At 45.1% G+C, this 20102-nt stretch overlaps 1 protein-coding gene across 8 annotated transcripts in view; it reads right to left on the bottom strand.

Annotated features, from left to right (window-relative positions):
• SCHIP1 (schwannomin interacting protein 1) overlaps nucleotides 1-20102 on the bottom strand; it is a 560589-nt gene that overhangs the window by 121670 nt on the left and 418817 nt on the right. For 2 of the 8 annotated variants that reach the window (XM_070753548.1, XM_070753546.1), the window contains exon 6: nucleotides 17987-18688. In XM_070753548.1, coding sequence (XP_070609649.1) covers nucleotides 17987-18688 — 702 coding nt within the window. Of the gene's footprint in view, nucleotides 1-17986; nucleotides 18689-18799; nucleotides 18877-19513; nucleotides 19697-19821; nucleotides 20027-20102 lie in introns of those variants that run through there. The other 6 variants (XM_070753552.1, XM_070753554.1, XM_070753551.1 and 3 more) reach the window with 6 other exon arrangements.

The following is a 20102-nucleotide window of genomic DNA, read 5'->3' as shown; positions in this document are numbered from 1 at the left end:
TCTTTCTCTGCCTCTCTTGCTATGTCTCTCTTTCTCTCTCTCTCTGCCTCTCTTATATGTCTCTCTTTCTTTCTTTCTCTCTCTCTCTCTCAGCTGACTGCAAGCGGGAGCCCTGACGGCGGCAGCTGGACATGCTGCTGGACACCGTATATGCCAGGCCCGCAGCGCCAGCATGTACGACGTCTAGCAGCACGTCCAACCGCCACCGTCAGGGCTCCCGCTTGCAGTCAGCTGAGAGAGAGAGAGAGAGCGCTCCCTCTCGCCGCCGCCATCTCCCCACGACTGCCTGCGGCCACTGCGGCCGCCCCCGCCCCCCGCTCCCATCGCCAGTGCCCTCCCGCCGGGCCACAAAGGAAACTTGCCGTCGACGCAGGAAAAGCTCCAGCTGGGCGGGGCGCTGCCGGTACTTCCTCTTGGGGCTCCCGCTCGCAGCTGTCAACCGGCTCCTGCTCGATGCCGCGGTTTTCGGCGCTCTCCTGCTGGGTCCCAAAGAAGGAAGGCGGGGAAAAGGCGCGAAGAATAAAGCTCTCCTTCTTCCTGCCTTCCTTCTTTGGCGCCCAGCAGGAGAGCGCCGAAAACCGCGGCATCGAGCAGGAGGCGGGGGACAGCTGCGAGCGGGAGCCCTAGGACGGAAGTACCGGCAGCGCCCCGCCCAGCTGGAGCTTAGCGGCACACCTGGCCATGTCTCGCGGCACACCGGTGTGCCGCGGCACACCGGTTGGGAAACGCTGCAGTACAGCAGGCAACATTTTCTAGGCGCCAGACAACATTTTCTAGGCGCCACTGGCGACCAGGCGCCTGGGTTTGTCGATCCTTGGGATAATGTATACTGTAAATAGACACAATGTAAGAGATTGGGTATAGATCTGTGTTAAATTATTGTGATGTTTCAAAGCGTGAAAAAATGAATAAATAAAACATTAAAAAAAGAATGAAATCATTTCCGGAGCTAAAAATATTAGATGCGATCTTTATTTATCTTCAACATACCAAAATGGCCACAGGATAACAATAATTTTTTCCTCTGAGCCATCTATTTGCTCCTGGAACCCCTCAGATTCTCAACTGATCACACCTTTTCTTTATCTTTCAAGTCAGATGAAGAGACTTGCCCGCAATCTTTTGCCCTCTTAATGTTTTCTCTCCCTGAATTTCCTCCCACTCCTTCTCTGCCTCCAGCCTTTTTGCAAAACATTTTTGGAAAGTTTCCAGCATTTCTTCTCACCTCAGCCCTGTATGAGTCTAGACATATTGCTCTGAAACACTTCGGGGATTTAAAATACCCATTTCAGCCTTCGTGAATCTCTGTTTTCTGACAACTTCTGAATATCCAAGATGTTTCTGAAGTTGGCTGTGTTATCACAAGGCAAGACATTCCAATTCTTACATTGTTGGTTTAAAGCCATCCCTGTTCTATCAAATTTCATTTTCATTTCATTTCATTTTATTGGATTTGTATGCCGCCCCTCTCCGTAGACTCGGGGCGGCTAACAACAGTGGTAAAAACAACATGCGACAATCCAATACTAAAGTAGCTAAAAACCCTTATTTTAAAACCAATCATACATACAAACGTACCATACATAAATTGTAGAAGCCTAGGGGGAAAGAATATCTTCATTCCCCCATGCCTGACGACAGAGGTGGGTTTTAAGAAGCTTACGAAAGGCAAGAAGGGTGGGGGCTATTCTAATCTCTGGGGGGAGTTGGTTCCAGAGGGCCGGGGCTGCCACAGAGAAGGCTCTTCCCCTGGGTCCCGCCAAACGACATTGTTTAGTTGATGGGATCCGGAGAAGGCCCACTCTGTGGGACCTAATTGGTTGCTGGGATTCGTGCGGCAGAAGGCGGTCCCGGAGATAACCTGGCCCGGTGCCATGAAGGGCTTTATGAGTTTATAATTTATGAGTTAGCATTGCACAATATTTTTGGACCAAACTTTATGAATTTGCATTATCAATCCTTCTCAGTTTTTTCATTTTTTATACACTGCTAACTGCATCCTTATAGAATCTGGTCCTACCATGACAGAACGGACACCGCAATTTTTTTTTTTGACATAACAGATATTTATACCTTTACATCCATTCTGTTATTACGTTTTTTGATTACGACACATTTACGTACCTAAAACACTGCAGTAATACCACTGACAATAATTTTATTGCCATAACTGTAAAACACGAAGGGAATACATTTATCACCAGAAAAAAAATGTTATAAAAATCCAAAGTTATTAGCAGGAAGCCCGTGGGGCCCTTTCACTGACTAGCATCTCATTCAAAAGAAAATCAAATTTCTCTTCGCACAGGAATAATGCAATATAATAAAATGTTTGTTTTAGTGAAAAGGAAATAAAATCTCTATTGCACTTGAGTAGTAAGACTGTGAAGTGCATGTTGTCTTAATCAAATCATATCTCAGTGTGGCCTTAACATCCCAGCAGCTGGTCAGAGTCGCCTTCTCCAGATCCTGTCAGCCAGACAATGTCGTCTGGCAGGGCCTAGGGGAAGAGCCTTCTCTGTGGTGGCCCCGGCCCTATGGAATGAGCTTCCCTCGGACCTCTGTACTGCCCCCACTCTTCATGCCTTCCGTAAACTATTAAAGATCCACCTCTGCCGGCAGGCCTGTGGCCATTGAAATTTCAACACCTTGCCCCACCCAATGAATGAATGGATGATGGATGAATGTGTTGTTAACTTTTAATTATGGGGATTTTAATATGTAATTGTTCTGCTGGCATGTTTCAACTGCCCGTAATTACAGGTTAATTAGTCCAGGAAGACACACACCACACGATAAAAGGAAAACCCAAAAGTTTTTATAAACAGAAAAACAGAAACAGCTCCCTTTTTAGATGTCAAAGGGATTTTCTGGTACACACAAGGCACAGGTTAAATGCAATCCAATTGCTCACCCAATAACTGGGAAATTGAGTCCAATTCTAAGGTCCAGAGAGTCCACACACAATCTTGAACAGCACAAAAACCACGATCTTGATGAAACAATGAATCAGATAAACTGCCATGAGGCTAAAACACCAGGCTGCGCTTTTATCTGTAGCACTAATTACAGCAGCCCCACCCAACCACAGGTGGCCTCATTTTCTCTTGTAATAATCCTTCAGTTGTTGTCTCCTATGCATTACTCTACGCATGCGTGGATGTGTCATTAATTCTTGTTCAGAATCCAGGGATGATACAGATGATTGATCTCCTCCTGGGCTGTCTGCAAAACTCCCATCTTCCCTGTCACTCACGTCTCCTTGGTCAGAGGAGACTTCGTCGGCAGATTCCACTGGGAGCAAAACAGGCCTACGGCATGTGGTTGCCTCCCCCACATCCACCTGCACATTCCTTGGGGCAGGAGCTGGGCCAGAGCTAACCACAACATGTAATGTTCTTAGATTTCTACATGCTGTGATTCGCCCTGAGTCCCAGGAGAATGGTGGCATAGAAAACAAACAAACAAAGAAATAAGAAGATCGAGAACTTGAAATGGGTCTAACCAATCCTGGTGCAGTGCTCTAACTCCTTTTGGTCCTCAATATGGAGTTGAGATGGACGGGTGCTGTAATACAAAGCATTCGGAGCCCATTAAGTGGATCTTCAAAATAGACATCCTTTTCAGCAGTTCTAGTACAAGGTTCTGGCCAGTTTTCTTGCCAGCTGCAATCCAGCTGTGATGGAATGTTGTCTGGATTTCCAGGAGTGAGAAGATGCGTTCCAGAGGAGCAAGAGACATTGAAGTTTTGATTGTGTGAGAGAAAGAGGGGTAAGTCAGCTCCTCCCCAATAGTTCCCGGAGTATGTTTTCTATGGTATAAGTAGCGTGCTTTAGTTTGTCAAAATTTCTATCTGTAGCTGAGGAACAATGAAGAATATTGCCTCAACGTGTCCTTGTTGGTTTTTGGAGCCTGACAAATGCTGTCACAAGAGCCACAAGTGCAATTCACTAGATTAGAGGTGACCTAAACAATGTGCAAAGTTATGCCTATCGGGGCAAAGAACCCCAATTATACCTACCAATTGATGGGGACCAAGCTTTCTGAGACAACCCAAGAAAGGGATCTTGGGATTTTGGTGGGCTGCAGCAGGTGAGACCACACTTGGAGTACTGTGTACAGTTCTGGTCACCTCACCTCAAGAATGGAACTGGAAAAGGTGCAAAAAAGGGCAACAAGTATGATAAAGGAAATGGAGCACCTCCCTTTTGAAATCAGGTTGCAACGCCTTGGTCACTTCAGCCTTGAAAGACGGCGTTTAAGGGATGACTTGATCGAAGTGTATAAAATCATGCATGGGATAGAAAAGGTGGATAGAGAAAAATTCTTTTCTCTGTCACACAATGCTAGGACGAGGGGGCACTCCCTAAAGCTCATAGGTAAGAAAGTGAGGACAAATAGAGGGAAATATTTCTTCACCCAGAGGGTTGTTGGTTTATGGAATTCACTTCCAGAAGAGGTCGTGACAGCTGACAGCCTTGATAGCTTCAAGGCAGCATTAGACAGATTCATGGATGCCAAGTGTATCGGTGGTTATTGAAACGGATGTCCATGTGCCCCTTCTATGTTGGTTGAGGCAGGCAGGATTCCCTTGAGTACCATTTGTTGGGGGTCAAGGGAAAGGGAGGGTTTTGCCTTCTCTTTCTACTCAAGATCCCCATGGACAATTGGTGGGCCACTGTGTGACACAGAATGCTGGACTCAATGGGCTTTGGCCTGATTCAGCATGGCTCTTCTTATGTTCTATGTCATTCCCAAACTAATTATATGTATGTGGCTAAAAAAAACCCCACCCCTGTTGCAGGTTTTTAAATGTATTGAAATGAAACAAGCAAGTTGGATACTTCTCAAGGAAAATGCACATTCCACAAATAGAACTCATTTCCTAAGGAAGTCTGACAAGAAAGCCACTTCTCTCTGTTCAATGAAGCATGTCTTTCCATGTTTTTACTTAAGAAATTATATTTAACTTGTAAGTGCTGGTGTGTGATTTTTTCAGCAAGGTAAGATTTTGTAACTTGAGCAAAATGTTTAAGTAAACAATGAGTACGAATGTATCCTATAAAGTATATATAAATAAGTATTATTCAAAGTATAAAATGAATAATGTTGGCTTGGGCTGGGATTGATCTGAGAACCAATCTTCTGTCTTTATATAAGTAGGGAGCAATTGGTTTACCTTTATTTCCCTGTCCCTAACAAGTTCCACTGTTTGTTCCTCCCTTTGGAAACAGTTCCCAATTTACAACCAGTTACTTAGCAATTGTTCAAAATTACAACAGACTTAGTGGGGGCTTCTCATGACCTACATTTGAAGTATCAATGATCACCCCTCTCAATACGGCACCTCCAAGGTCTTGGCAACTTGGCCACATTTATAATTGTTTGCAGAATCCTATGACTGAATTTTATGACATTTTGCCCAAACCTGGCATTTACTTCCAGTTTCAGCCAATCTGTGCCTATAATGGACCATAGGTTTGCTTAATGACCACAGTGGCCACTTCATGACTGCAGGGACCACTTTACAACCAGTATGAAGAGTTGGAAACTACAGTGCTACCTCTACCTAAGAACACCTCTACTTACGAGTTTTTCTAGATAAAAACCGGGTGTACAAGATTTTTTTGTCTCTTCTCAAGAACCATTTTCCACTTGCAAACCGAGCCTCCGAAACGGTAAGCGGAAAAGGTAGGGAAAAGCCTCCGTGGGGCCTCTCTAGGAATCTCCTGGGAGGAAACAGGGCTGGAAAAGGCGGGGAGGAGCCTCTGTGGGGCCTCTCTAGGAATCTCCTGGGAGGAAACAGGGCTGGAAAAGGCGGGGGAAAGCCTCCGTGGGGCCTCTCTAGGAATCTCCTGGGAGGAAACAGGGCTGGAAAAGGCGGGGAGGAGCCTCTGTGGGGCCTCTCTAGGAATCTCCTGGGAGGAAACAGGTTCTCCATCCCCCCTGTGATTTCCCCAATCACACACATTATTTGCTTTTACATTGATTCCTATGGGAAAAATTGCTTCTTACAAACTTTTCTACTTAAGAACCTGGTCACGAAACAAATTAAGTTCATAAGTAGAGGTACTGCTGTATATTGGGGATGGTTTTGACTGTCATAACTTATGACCATGAGGGGAAGACTCCATTGTGATTCTAAGTTGGGGATTCACTGCCTGTACATAACTTGGTTGGTTCATAAAACTCATAAATATATGACAATTATGCCTGCTCATCATTCAAGCACTTTATAATAATAATAATTTATTAGATTTGCATGCCGCCCGTCTCCGGAGACTCGGAGCGGACTTTCTCTTCCCTTCCTCCAAGAAATTTTAAATTACTATTGTTATATCAACTTTACATATGCAAATGAAAGGGAAATTTATTACAGATTGATTTGCTAGGCAATAAAACTTTTTCTCAAAGGAAAAAAAAAAAATCCACCCATCCAGTGACTGGCACTTTGGTGCACTGCATCTCTAGCTCAGCTTTAAAAAGACAGTTAGCCAGATTGCTACAAACATTGCATGCTAATTAGAGATGAAATGCATCTGAAGCATTTGCAGATTTTATTTACAAAGATTTTCTTATGAAAAGTTTACAAGGCCTAGGCTCAGTAATTACAGTTATTGTGGCTGATTATGGTACCCAAATATGAAGCAACCATGCACAAATAACAAAATGAAAATGAAAGGTGTAAAATTTAAATGAAGCAATTCCTCTCCCCCCACCCCCATGTCAGTACAACATTTGTTAATTCAGGTGTGTGGAAATAAGGTGGAACAAATGTGAAGGTCTATAGATTTAGGAGCTTCAGTACATTCAAAAAATGTTCTGGGTCCTATTCTTTTTAATATGTTTGTGAGTGACATAGGGGAAGGTTTGGTAGGGAAGGTTTGCCTATTTGCCGATGACTCTAAAGTGTGCAATAGGGTTGATATTCCTGGAGGGGTCTGTAATATGGTACATGATTTAGCTTTACTAGATAAATGGTCAAAGCAATGGAAACTGCAGTTTAATGTTTCCAAATGTAAAATAATGCACTTGGGGAAAAGGAATCCTCAATCTGAGTATTGCATTGGCAGTTCTGTGTTAGCAAAAACTTCAGAAGAGAAGGATTTAAGGGTAGTGATTTCTGAGAGTCTCAAATGGGTGAGCAGTGTGGTCGGGCAGTAGGAAAAGCAAGTAGGATGCTTGGCTGCATAACTAGAGGTATAACAAGCAGGAAGAGGGAGATTGTGATCCCCTTATATAGAGCGCTGGTGAGACCACATTTGGAATACTGTGTTCAGTTCTGGAGACCTCACCTACAAAAAGATATTGACAAAATTGAACGGGTCCAAAGACTGGCTACAAGAATGGTGGAAGGTCTTAAGCATAAAACGTATCAGGAAAGACTTAATGAACTCAATCTGTATAGTCTGGAGGACAGAAGGAAAAGGGGGGACATGATCGAAACATTTAAATATGTTAAAGGGTTAAATAAGGTTCAGGAGGGAAGTGTTTTTAATAGGAAAGTGAACACAAGAACAAGGGGACACAATCTGAAGTTAGTTGGGGGAAAGATCAAAAGCAATGTGAGGAAATATTATTTCACTGAAAGAGTAGTAGATCCTTGGAACAAACTTCCAGCAGACGTGGTTGGTAAATCCACAGTAACTGAATTTAAACATGCCTGGGATAGACATATATCCATCCTAAGATAAAACACAGGAAATAGTATAAGGGCAGACTAGATGGACCATGAGGTCTTTTTCTGCCGTCAGTCTTCTCTGTTTCTATGTTTCTAAAACTCTCTACCGTGCTAGACCAACTAATGAAAACAGGAGAGAAATACAAGTGTTCCATCCTGACAGATCTACCATTCATAAATTCCTCCTCCAGGTGATTTATGTGCTGCAGCTGAACAAAAAACAACCCCCCCAAAAACCTTATCCTCCAGTCTAGAGCCTGGATGCTACATTTGTTGTAGAAGCAGCCATTAAATGGCAACAGGATTTTTTCAGCAGACGCGACACAGCTGGAAAAAGTATCACATTCACATGTGTCGGACCAAAGAAAATTGTCATAAATGAAGATGTGATTTTCTGTTTGAGCCTGTGGCTGGCGCTTCCTTTTATGATACAACGTTAGAAAAAGTCAAGTCTTACATAAAATCTTACATAAGTGCCCAGAACCTTATTACAATCCAGCACCTATAAAATGATCGAAATATTATTTTGAAGTATATTTTAAGTCTTTCAATGGATTCAGATCTACTCTCTTTCCTCTTGGCCACACTCCAAAAGCCTTATTGCAATGAAAGGGAGGGTGTCATTTTAGAGTTGAACCAGGAATTTGTCAAAATTCAAATCCCTGTGATGCCAGAGCCTCCCCATAAGCATGTCAACGGATCCCTCCATATATGCAAACATATACTCTTGAGCTTAACAATAGAGGATTCAAGGACAAGGCAGAGGTAGGTAAGCTACTGTCACTGCAAATCTAACCAAAAGGAGTGTCTGCTCTTTCAGAATCTAGGAATGTAACCATATGTGCAGTGTGTGCCGTCTCCAGGGTTTAAAACCCTCATTATTTATTTATTACATTTATAAGCTGCCTGACTTTGCTCATGACTATAGGTAGGATGCAACATGAAGCAACAGAAAAGAATAAATACAAAAGAATGAAAAATGAACGCGTGCAAGCGCAGTAATAAAATCTGGCAAAGCAATCATCCCACAAGGAGTCCACCTAAGGCCATGATGGTGAACCTGTGGCACGCAGATCTATATCAGAGGGCACATGATGTCAATTCCAGCACACGAGTGCACACTAACCAGCTGATTTTCAGCCTTGAGGAAGGCCGTTTCGCCCGCTGAAGGCTTCAGGAAGCTTCCTGGAAGCCCTGGAGTACAAAAAAAACATCCAATGTACAAACCAGAAGTTTGGAAAAACGGACTTCCTGTTTGCCCGTTTTGCTGTTTTTCACACACTGGGGCTTCTGGAAGCTTCCCTGAAGGCTTTGGAGTGTAAAAAACAGCACAGCAGGAGAACAGGAAGTCTGGCAATTTTAAAACTTGTGGACTTCAACTCCCAGAATTCTCCAGCCAACTATGCTGGCTGGAGAATTCTGGGAGTTAAAAGTCCACAAGTCTTAAAGTTCCCAAGTTTAAAGACCGCTGGCCTAAGGTTTAGAGACTCTGGTTTTGAAAGCTTGTTTAAATAAGGTCAGGATAGGGGCCAAATAGATCTATGATAAGATATTGTTTTCGTCCCCTCACTGCTTAATTGATGGCTCTCATAGTATGCTGATTCTGCTGGATCATGTGATATGGACAGAAACTATAAAGATAGACAGTCTTTCAGATAATCAGATCTATATGCTTTACATATTATAGCCAGCACATTGAATTGTACCCAGAAGATTACTGGTAACTAGTGCAGCCCACAAAGCAGAGGTGTCATATGGGCGTAGTGAACAAAGGGCTGGTGCATTTGGGATGATTCAGGATCTGCCTACAGCGCATTGTAATAATCCAAATGAGCAAAGATAAGTAACCATTTAAGGCCCTCCTTGTCCAAGTATAGGGGCAATTGGCACACCATGAACATCTTTGAATTTGTGTAAAAGCCTCCCTGGTCACAGCCAGAATGGGACAGTTTGCCATAGCTAATTTGCCATGGTCAACTTGCCATAACCAACCTGCCATAGGACAACTCACTGTGGGAAAATTCAGCAATTCAATTTAATTATTTAAAATAGTTACAACATTATTTGATTTTTTTTTTGTCCTTTCACGTAACATTTTGTCCCGCCTTTGGCATCCTTTCTTCAATGATTCTATTTTAATGTTTCTTTGATATTAGTGTAAGTCTCCTCCCATGGCAAATGGTCCCATTGTGGCAAGTTGGCCATGGTGAATTGTCCCATGGCGCGTTGTCATAGACCTGCCACAGCTGGTACCTGCTCTTTGAATAGGAGTTGTGACCCCCAAATTACACATCACCCTGAAGAGTGAAATGCAACTTCATTTAGTATTAAAGATTAAATATCTACAGACCTGAATACCGTGTTTCCCTGAAAATAATACATTGTCTTATATTAATTTTTGCTCCAAAAGTTCTGCTACGTCTTATTTTCGGGGGGTGCCTTATATTTCTCAAATAAGACAAATTCACAGGCAGAAAAGCTGACACCCCCAAAGAAAGTGTACCGTACGGTACACTGATTACGGTACGGTACCTGTCAGTATGGCACCCACACACACAAACGACGGCACTTATATGGTACAACAGTATACTCCCGCTATTGCAGCCTCTGGCCACCAGAGGAATTACAGTCTACGCACTGTAGTGGAGACTGTAATGGCGGTGAGACAGCAGCAGACTGTGTCTGCTGTACTGGATGGTACAAAGCGATGGAAGGGGCCAGCAGGGGACGCCACATTATTACGGTACAGCTTTGAACAGCTTTGAATGGTACCGTACGTTTTTCCACCGTACCGTATGTAAACTTGACTACGCCTTATTTTCGGGGGGTGCCTTATATTAGCAAATTCTGCAAAACCTCTGACATGCCTTACTTTCGGGGTACATCTTATTTTCAGGGAAACAGGGTATTTTAAGAGGCCTGACCCTTTTCTATTCCAACTACTCGTAGTTCCATATACCTTGGCAGCATCACTTGCTTATCTGCATCTTTATCTTTTCATTTTAAGTATGAATTGACTTTATTTCCACATGTTTCTCAGCCTTGGATGCTGATCTGAAAACATTTTTCCTATTATTCCAACCTCCCCACTTTCAACTCCCTTGCATGATGGAGAGAGATAGAAATGCTCATAAAAAGATGTTGTGATGATACAAAAGCCACTATGTAGCTTCATATATCACACTAAGCCGTAAGTAGTTTTATATAGTTTTGGCTTCGTTCTGGGATCCAGCAGTGTAATTTCAATACTTTTCCTTAGCACAATGTGTTAAGTCAGTTCTGAGTTTCTTTAGCTTCAATTACATTATTAATGAACCAAAATGAACAAACAAATAAGTTATTTCAGATGAAGTGTGAAATAGAGGCTAATCATTTAAGTACAGTGAGTAATGGCAGTACAATTCATTAGTCTTTTATTGATGCTACTGGGTGGAATACCAATAAGAAATATAAGAACCAAGCAATAGGTCAACATAATGGAGCTTGACAAGCACCCCAAAGGTACAGCCAATAAACAGGAAGAACCAAATCTTATTTGGACTGTCATAAAGTATTTAGCTGAAGAACAATTGGAAGTTACATATCAACAGCATTGGGAATGGTTTCATCAGCATCTGTTTTAAACAGAGTTTTTTTCTGAGCATATTTATGAAAGTTTAAATTTATACCACCATCACTGGACACTCCAAAGTTTCCAGACAAAAAAGTTATAGTTGAAATAGTATCTAGATCAGAGGTCTTCAAACTTGGCAACTTTAAGGCTTGTGGACTTCAACTCCCAGAATTTTCCAGCCAGTAGCCAGCATAGCCAGCATAGCATAGCTGGTTGGAGAATTCTGGGAGTTGAAGTCTACAAGCCTTAAAGTTGCCAAGTTTGGGGATCCCTGATCTAGATAGACTGAAAACTGTCTGCTGCTCCTTGGAAGAAAGTAATGTTATGAGATTTATACACCACATTTCCTTCAGATACTCAAACGATGTATCTTGGCCAATGTATCCTGAGTGAAATACTCTAGGTTAAACATCAGAGTGGTGAATACACTACAAACTCTGTCAGATATAGCCTTACTATTAGCCTTGGAGGCCACCTATGTCTTTGGATTTTCACTGAATCCTGTGGGTAAGTGGAAGGTGGATTGCACTGAGTTGGTAGCGTTATTTAGCCATAACAGCGTTCTTTCCTCTGAGTGTCAAGGATGTTCAGACTGCACCTGGGGAGGGGTGACTGGGAAGCATCTCCAGATGGGACAGTGGATTGACTGGACCATGTGATGGATATGTGGGTTCAGGAGAAGGAACTTTGACTTTTCTTTAGGTGGAGATAATCCCAGAAATCTCAGATTCAGGTTTTCCCAGACGTGCCAATATGACATCTCTAATAAAATGGACCTTTGAAGAATTACTTGCCACGGAGTCTTACTTGGTTGGGAGTGTTACTTGGAACCCTGACACGTAGTTTCATGGCAACATAGGTTGAATGAAGATGAGGATATTTTATTTATTTTTATTTTATTTATTTATTTATTTTGTCCAATACACAATGAGGGTTTCAGTGGGTATATATCTATATACACATAGTAAAATACATGATGAAGGTTATAGAGGAGATACTCATAGTAAAATATATCTAAGAAATAATAGAAAAGAAGATATAGCAATAGAACATATCAATGAAAGAATAGAAGAAGAGATATAGGAATAGAAGAAAGGGATAGGAGATATAGGAGAGCAATATGACAGGGGACGGAAGGCACTCTAGTGCACTTGTACTAGCCCCTTACTGACCTCTTAGGAGATGGATTTGTCCCAACTGTTTAGCAATATTCTCAGGTTGTCCACTCCTGATTCAGAACAATGGTCATGTGAACTTAGGCTAGCAATTAGTTCTCAGTAGACACCATTGTCTGCTGAGATGAGAATTGGCATTTGGAAAAATCTGAGAGCCTACTGCCTATTTTCCATTTTGACTCAATGTTTGACATTCATTATTTGGAAATATATTAACACAAAAATTCAAATTTGTCAAATTTACGGCCCGCGAGCCAATACATCAATGCACTGGCCATGCCCATCCCTTTTTGCGAGAAAAGATTGCAATTCATCATGTGACAATATGCCTTCACGAGTGACGTCGTCTCAACTTATGACCCTAATTGAACCTAGAATTACAGTTGTAAGTAGTGCAGGTTGTTAAGAGTGGCTCAGTGGCCTAGAGGTGAAGACAATTACCCCCCACTTGGAAGATTGTAAATTCAATCCTAGACAGCGAAATATGTTTTTCTATCAGGGCACAAAGAGTAAATATCTGCTGTGAACTCTGCATAGGCATCAAGAAGAGCATCTGGCCAGTAAATGCTCAACTCCAGTCAGTTGCCCAGACTCCACCCAGATTTAAAAAGGAATTTTACAGGATCGCAAAAAGAAAAAAAAGTAGGTTGTTAAGGGATCATGACTTAACCCAGGGGTCGACAAAGTTGTTCAGAATCTAGGAGCCAGCCAAAAAATTTAGGAGCCAGAATTTTTTTTAAGCAAACTTGGTTTTTTGCCGAGTCTCCACCTGACATCGCTTTCACCCCCTCCCCCCCGGCGCAGGCCTGGCTCCGCCGAGCCGGCTCTGCTGTACTCCCGTCGGGATCCGAGGGGAGACCGTTAGTCAGAAACCGAAACAGAGAAGAAGGAAAGGGAGACCGGGCCGGGGACGCGGGTGAGGGGGGGAGGGGGGAGGAGGGGTTACTGGTCGGAAGTCACCGCGCACGCGGCCGGAGGAGGAATGAACAAAACCTCACGCCGGGAGGGGAGGGGCTTCCGCTTCTCTCCGAAGGCGGGTGAGCGGCCAAGATCGGAGCGTCTGTGTGCGGTGGGGGGGAGTGAAGGGGTTCGAGTAGGAGGCGGAATGGAGGCAAGGGGGGGAGGGAGAGACGCACGCAAGCGCAGGGGACGCTGGGAAAGCAGCTCGCTCCGAGGTTGATGGGCGGAGCTACGGAAGCCAAGATGTACCATTTCTGGGCGTAAACACAAGGCGGGAAAAATATACTGTATACCAGTGATTTTCAACCTTTTTTGAGCCGCGGCACACTTTTTATATTTACAAAATCCTGGGGCACACCACCAACCAAAATGACACAAATCTAATAAATAAATAAATAAATAAATAAAAAATAAATAAATACATACATACATACATACATACATACATACATACATACATAAATAACCCCCTCATATATACAATCCCATGTAACATCCCCTTATAAATACAGTCAATCATCAATCATCCCTCCTGAAATTTATACCACTGTCTCATTTATGGGTACTTCTCCTGTCTTTCCCCCTTTTCTCTCTCATGTTTCTCATTTCTCTCTCTTCCTCCCTTTTTCCCTCATTCCTTCTCCCTCTCACTTCTCCTCTTTTTCCATCCCTGTCTCTCTCCCCCCCTTATGTGTGTGTATGTATACACACTCCAACCATTTCCAAAACCAGTTGAGGGCTGGGTTTTTTTTCTCTTTTATCCTTTTCAAAAACAGGTGTGGGCTGGGGGGGGGTTTTCTTATTATTTGGATGCTTTTTACCATATGCTTCAAGAATCACCTCTCTCTCTCTCTCTTTTGTTTCTCTCTCCTCTCATTCTCTGCCTCAATCATTTTATCATTTCTCCTTTTTTCTCCCCTTTTTGTTCTCATTTCTCTCACTCTTCTTTCCTCTCCCTATCTGTCTTGCTTTCTCTCTCTCTTGCTATCTTTTTCTCTCTCTTGTTCTCTTATTTTCTCTCTCTCTTGTTCTTTCTCTCTCTCATGCTTTCTCTCTCTTGTTCTTTCTCTCTCTGTTGCTCTCTCTCTTATTTTCTCTCTCTCTCTCTCTTTCCTTTCTCTCATTCCCTCTTTCTCTCTATCCTTTCTATCTCTCACTCTTTCCTTCTCTCCCTCCCTTTCTCTCTCTTTCCATTCCCTCTTTCTCTCTATCCTTTCTATCTCTCACTCTTTCCTTCTCCCCCTCTCTTTCTCTCTCTTTCCTTTCTCTCATTCCCTTTCTCTCTATCCTTTCTATCTCTCACTTTTTCTTTCTCTCCCTCCCTTTCTCTCTCTTTCCTTTCTCTCATTCCATCTTTGTCTCCTGGGGCTGACTGCGCCTGCCCTGCACCCCCCACCACGGAGGGAAAGCATTTGGCATCGGCACCGCCAAACCCCCCCCCCTCCACAAGCAGCAAAAGCCTCTGCGACTGAGCCGGAAGGCAAACGGTGCACCCCGCCGCTTAGGCTTTTGCTGCTCCTGGGGGGGGGAGGATTTTCTCCTCCCCGCCCCCCCGGCAGCCAAACGTCGCTGGTGCAGGAAAGCAGCGTGTTAAAAGGCGCGCTGCTTTCACGGAAAACAAACCCGGCTTTCCTGGCAACGGAGGATGACAAGCAGGAAGAAGCGGGGTGGAGCAACGCCAGGCTCAAGCAGGCAGCTTCCGCGCGTTTCTTTCAGCGGAAGAGGAGGAGAGGGAGCGGATCGGGTGGGCGGGGGCAGCGCCTTCTACTGCCGGCGCCTCCCCGCCCCCGCCCCCCCCAGGCAGGCAGGGGAATGGGAACTGCGCGCCCATGGAAAAGGGCACGCAGGGGGGTATTTTGGGGTGTGCGGGTAGCGGCGGCGGGCAATAGCCGGGGGGCGGCTTCTGCAAGTGGGAGCTCCAGGGCTGAAGCCTCAGCCCTGGAGCTCCCACTTGCAGGAGCCACCTCGCGGCACGCCGCGGCACACCGGTTGAAAAACACTGCTGTATACACATACAGTACAGCAGGCAACATTTTCTAGGCGCCAGACAACATTTTCTAGGCGCCACTGGCGACCAGGCGCCTGGGTTTGTCGAACCTTGACTTAACCGACTCTATTTTACTTTTTTTGTGTGTGCAAATGCTACAGTCATTAATGGAACACCACAGTCATTTAGCAAATTCCAGAGTCATCCAGTGAACCTATTGGCCACTTTTGATGTGGTCCTTAGGGTTCAGAAAGAAAAAAAGTTTTTCAAAGAAGAAACAACAAGAAACTAGACAATCCATGATCTGTTGAATCATTGTTTCAGAGATTTTTCTTTACCTAGATTGATAATCTAAATGACTATGTGCAGGGGGGAAAAAGCAATGAGAATGGAAGCTAGTTCCAACTTCCTACCAACTTCTGAATTTCCTTTGATTGTGGAAAGCTGGCAGAAATGACAATCATGTGTCTGCAGTTTGTTGTGGCAATGTGTGACTGTGGTGACTCTGCAGAGCTCTGCACAACTTTGCCAATATCACTGGCCTGAAGTTCCTTGAAATTTCAATCATACGGGTACTGGTTTTAGGTAGCATTCTTTAAGTTAGCCCATTTGAAGTATCTTGATTCAAAAAGTGTTATCCTATGATGCACCCTTTCATCTAATTTAAACTTAGAGACAAGTAGACAGGAGAGTTTATTATTATATCAATCCATTAAAGTCACATGAGAAGACCACCAGTAAGTTATAAACTTCTAAAAAAAACCTTGGGAAATCATTTAAACTTGGAAGTAAAACTATAGACTTCAAGTCAAATTACCACATTTAATTTAACTTTATTAAGAGTGTTTGCAATTCATTGTGCAGTTCCACTCATTTAAGTAAACATTTAAGTAAGTGGACAATATATTTACAGATTGTTTATAAAAATGAAAATGCATTAATGCTTTTTGACAGGCAAAGCAGATTGACTCAGATATAATTTAACTAGAGGGTTAGGAAACATGAATTGGGCATCTTCTCACAAGTCATTAACAAACACCTGCTAAGCTGAAAGATCTGCAAAAGTGAAAAAGAAAAAAAACTAGAGAGCAAGCACCAAAGAGATTTTGAAGCCTAAAATAAGCCTCTTTGCTTTAGAGAACAATATTAGACTTCTCTGCCCTAGAAAGAAACAAAGCTGGACATTTCAACTCTCTTTCCTCTTGATTTCTTATCTACAGGCAAAATATTCCTTCCAAAATCACATATTGTCCCCAAAAGTATAGCACATTTAAAATGCAATGTCATCAGCATCTCTGTTGAATCTAACATTATTGAAGTTGAAATGCTGGGATAATAGCACTTTATTATTGGACTTCGCATCTAATGTGTTTTTAGAGTGAAATTTTTAAATAAAAGAAAAAACCTTGAAAGAAAGCATTCTCCCTTTAAATCTAGTGAAGATCATGTCTTCCTATTTCTATTCAGTATTTATAGACCATGTGTTCTGGGTGCAAAGAGAAAAGGACAATTAAAACAGATTGCAATATGGAACAGATCCTCACCGGCTCTGTCCATCAGGGAAGACAGCATACAAAATCCCCTTTCCTTTCGCCCTTCTTTTGCTGGAAGCAGCAATGCCAATTACGCTGAAAAATGAAGTTACTTATCATGCCCTAAAGTCAAAGAGTGTTACACCCGATCTCTAAAAGCTGAAGGGCCTTAGATGATTTTCAAGTCACATCCCAAGGCAAAAGTGATGCAATGTTAGCAGAGCTATTAATTAGATTAAACAAGGCAGTGTATATATATATTTGGCAGAACAAAGCGCATGTTAAAAAATTAAATAAAACATTCTAAACTACCCAAGTCTGCAAGTTCTGCTGTACCTTTGGAAAGGAAAGGGCAGGGAAACATGCATTAGACAGCACAAACCCTTTCACTAGGGCAAATTCACAACCAGACATGCACCAGCTGGCTCAGATTCCTGCTTACAATTCCCCCCACCTCCTACTCCTCCCCCTCTTAAGGCCACCCACACGTCTGGCTTTTCTGAATGCAGCCAGGTGCTCTTCTGATAAGGAACAGGAAGTAGTTTAGGACCCCCCCTCCCAGCCTTATCTTCCATTCCCCACAGAAAAGGTCACCCACCAAAGCCCCTAATCCTCAATGCCAAGGCAGGCCGACCAGCCAACTCCTTCTCTCTTGCAGAACAAAAGGGACCAGGGAGAACCCTTGCCTCTTTCCTGGCTAAATCTGAACCTAAAGGAGCCGTGTCCTCCCACTCTACAGAACCCACCAATGCCCACGAGGTCCGGTTCCTCTTGCAAACCCAGGAGGGATTTGGAGGGAGGAAAGGAAACCAGCCAGCCATCCCAATCTAAGTAATCACAGCTGCCCTTTGGAAATTACCTTCTATGGGGAAAAAAATAAAACACATCATCATCCAATGCCCTCCCTCGCATGGGAAATGACTCACCCTCCGGTCGCCTTAAGTAGCAGCAATTCCACTCACATTAACACTTTAATTCTCATCCCTGTTACTCTGAAAAAGGAGCAGGGGGGGGGGGGAAAGAAAGAGACCAACTTACAGAGGTGTAGTTGCTCTTCTGGCTCCGGAGCTCCTGTTCTTGGAACTGCAACCCGGCCAGGTGTTTCTCCAGGGCTTCCCAGTCCATAGTGGGCAGCTGAGGCTCCGGCTCTTTCAGGGCATTCCCTCCTGCTGAGGAGTTCTCCACGGGGCGGAAGGCAAGCAAAGGACCTCCCTGCTGAGCTCTCTGGAGGCAGGGGGCTTTGCTGTAGCCCCCACCCCCTTTGTGTCCAGTCAGGTGGCTGGACGGCACCATGTTGGCATTGTGCCTAAGGTCCGGCAGGTGACGATGATGAGGCTGGAGAGGATGGGCAGGGGGGTGGGTGCTGGGAGCTGGGGGGGGCATGGTGGCCGTGGGGTGGGTGAGGCAGGTACTTCTCACCTCCACCAGCTCTTGGGTTAAACTCCTCCTGGTAGGGGTGGTTTTGGCACGGCGGCGGCGGGCATAGTCCCCATCCTCCTTCCACACATCAATCACTTTCTTCTCGGCGGACTCCTGGAAGTCGTCTTCTTCCTCCTCCTCTTCCTCCTCCCCTTCTCTTCCTTCTTCTTCCTCCTCCTCCTCGGAGTCCTCCAAAGCAGCCAAATCCAGGCTGGTAGGCGACGGGGAAGATTTGCATTCCGAGCAAGGAGTCACTTTGCTGGAACTGGACTCGGAGCTGGAGCGGCTGCTGCAGGGGTCGCTCCCTAGATCCATGCCATCCTGGAGAAGGCAAACCAGAGGGAGAGCAAGAGCATTAGAAGATAAGACAGGGAGGGAAGGAAGGAAGGGGAGGGGGAGGGAACGGGATGGAGAGACAAGAACAAGACAGACTTCTTTTTGTGTTCTGTGGCAGCTTCTGCTAGTGCTTCTGCCACCGGTCCAGAAGTAACCAGCAGCCCCACCAGGCACAGTTCAGCACCAGGCACTCCAGACCCTGTTGGGAGTCTTAATGGAAGGGGAGGGGGAGAGAGAGGGGGGGGGGGAGGGAGGAAGAGGGGGGAGGGAGAAAAGGAGGAGAGAGAGAGAGAAAGAGGGAGGGAGGGAGGAGAGAGAGGAGGAGAGAGAAAAGGAGAAAGAGGGAGGGAGGGAGTAGAGGGAAAGAGGGAGGGGAGAGGGAAAAGAGAAAGAGGTAGGGAGGGAGATAGAGAGGAGAGAAAGAGGGAGGGAGAGAGAGAGAGAAAGAGGGAGGGAGAGAGAAAGAGGGAGGGAGGATAGGGAAAGAGGAGGGAGGGGAGAGAGAAGGAAAGGGGGGAGAGAGGGGAGGGAGAGAGGGAAAGAGAAAGAGGGAGGGAGAGGGAGAGAAAGAGGGAGGGGGAGAGAGAGAGAAAGAGGGAGGGAGGGAGAGAAAAAGGGGAGGGAGGGAAGGGCAGGAAAGGGGAGCGCCTCCCCATCACTTCCCAAAGTTTCCCGCAAAAGCCCTCAACGCCCCAAGCGCGGGGACACTTTTTCCCAAAGAAGGAGACGGGGGGGGGGGGATCTCCCACGCGAGAAAAGGACGGATGGCTTCTCTCTACACTCCCCCCCCTCACACACACACTCACACACCTAGACACCCGTCGGGCACAGCCGCCCAGATGCTTCTGGTAACATCGGCTGGGTGTCGGGTCGGGTGAGGAAAGCGGTGGGAGGCGGCGAGAAAAAACACAAACGCCCACCAAGCAGTTTTCCAACCCGCAACCGGCACCGGAAACTTCCCGGCTCCTTCGCGTCCAGTTGCGAAGGGGTGGGGGGATGGAAAGCGGGGGAAAAAAGCTACGCCGGTAGCGCTGAAAAAGAAAAGGAAGCAGGCGGAGAAGGGAGGGTGGAGGAGGGTGGGGGAGAGAGAATGGAAGAGCCGGAGAGCCCGTCCTTACGTAAACGGCGTAAAAAGAGTGGGGGGGCGTTAAAGTCAATGAGAAAACATCGCCCCCTGTGGTATCGCCCGAAAGCCCTGTCGGAGAAACGGCACGCGCTGAACGCGCCGGGGTTGGCGGGTCGGTTGAACCGCTCTCCTTCCCGCCCGCCCTGCAAATTCCACAAGGCCGCGCGTTGTCGCCCGCTGGGCCCCACCCTTGCCTCAGCGCCGGCCCGGCATGTGCAGACACACACACACGTACACACACACACCGAGCAATGAGTTGGGTTGTGTGTCTAG

Source organism: Erythrolamprus reginae, chromosome 5, assembly GCF_031021105.1.
Source record: "Erythrolamprus reginae isolate rEryReg1 chromosome 5, rEryReg1.hap1, whole genome shotgun sequence".
Lineage (NCBI taxonomy): Eukaryota > Metazoa > Chordata > Lepidosauria > Squamata > Dipsadidae > Erythrolamprus > Erythrolamprus reginae.
The sequence above is the reverse complement of the archived record's forward strand: the minus strand, read 5'-3'. Positions and strand labels throughout refer to the sequence as shown.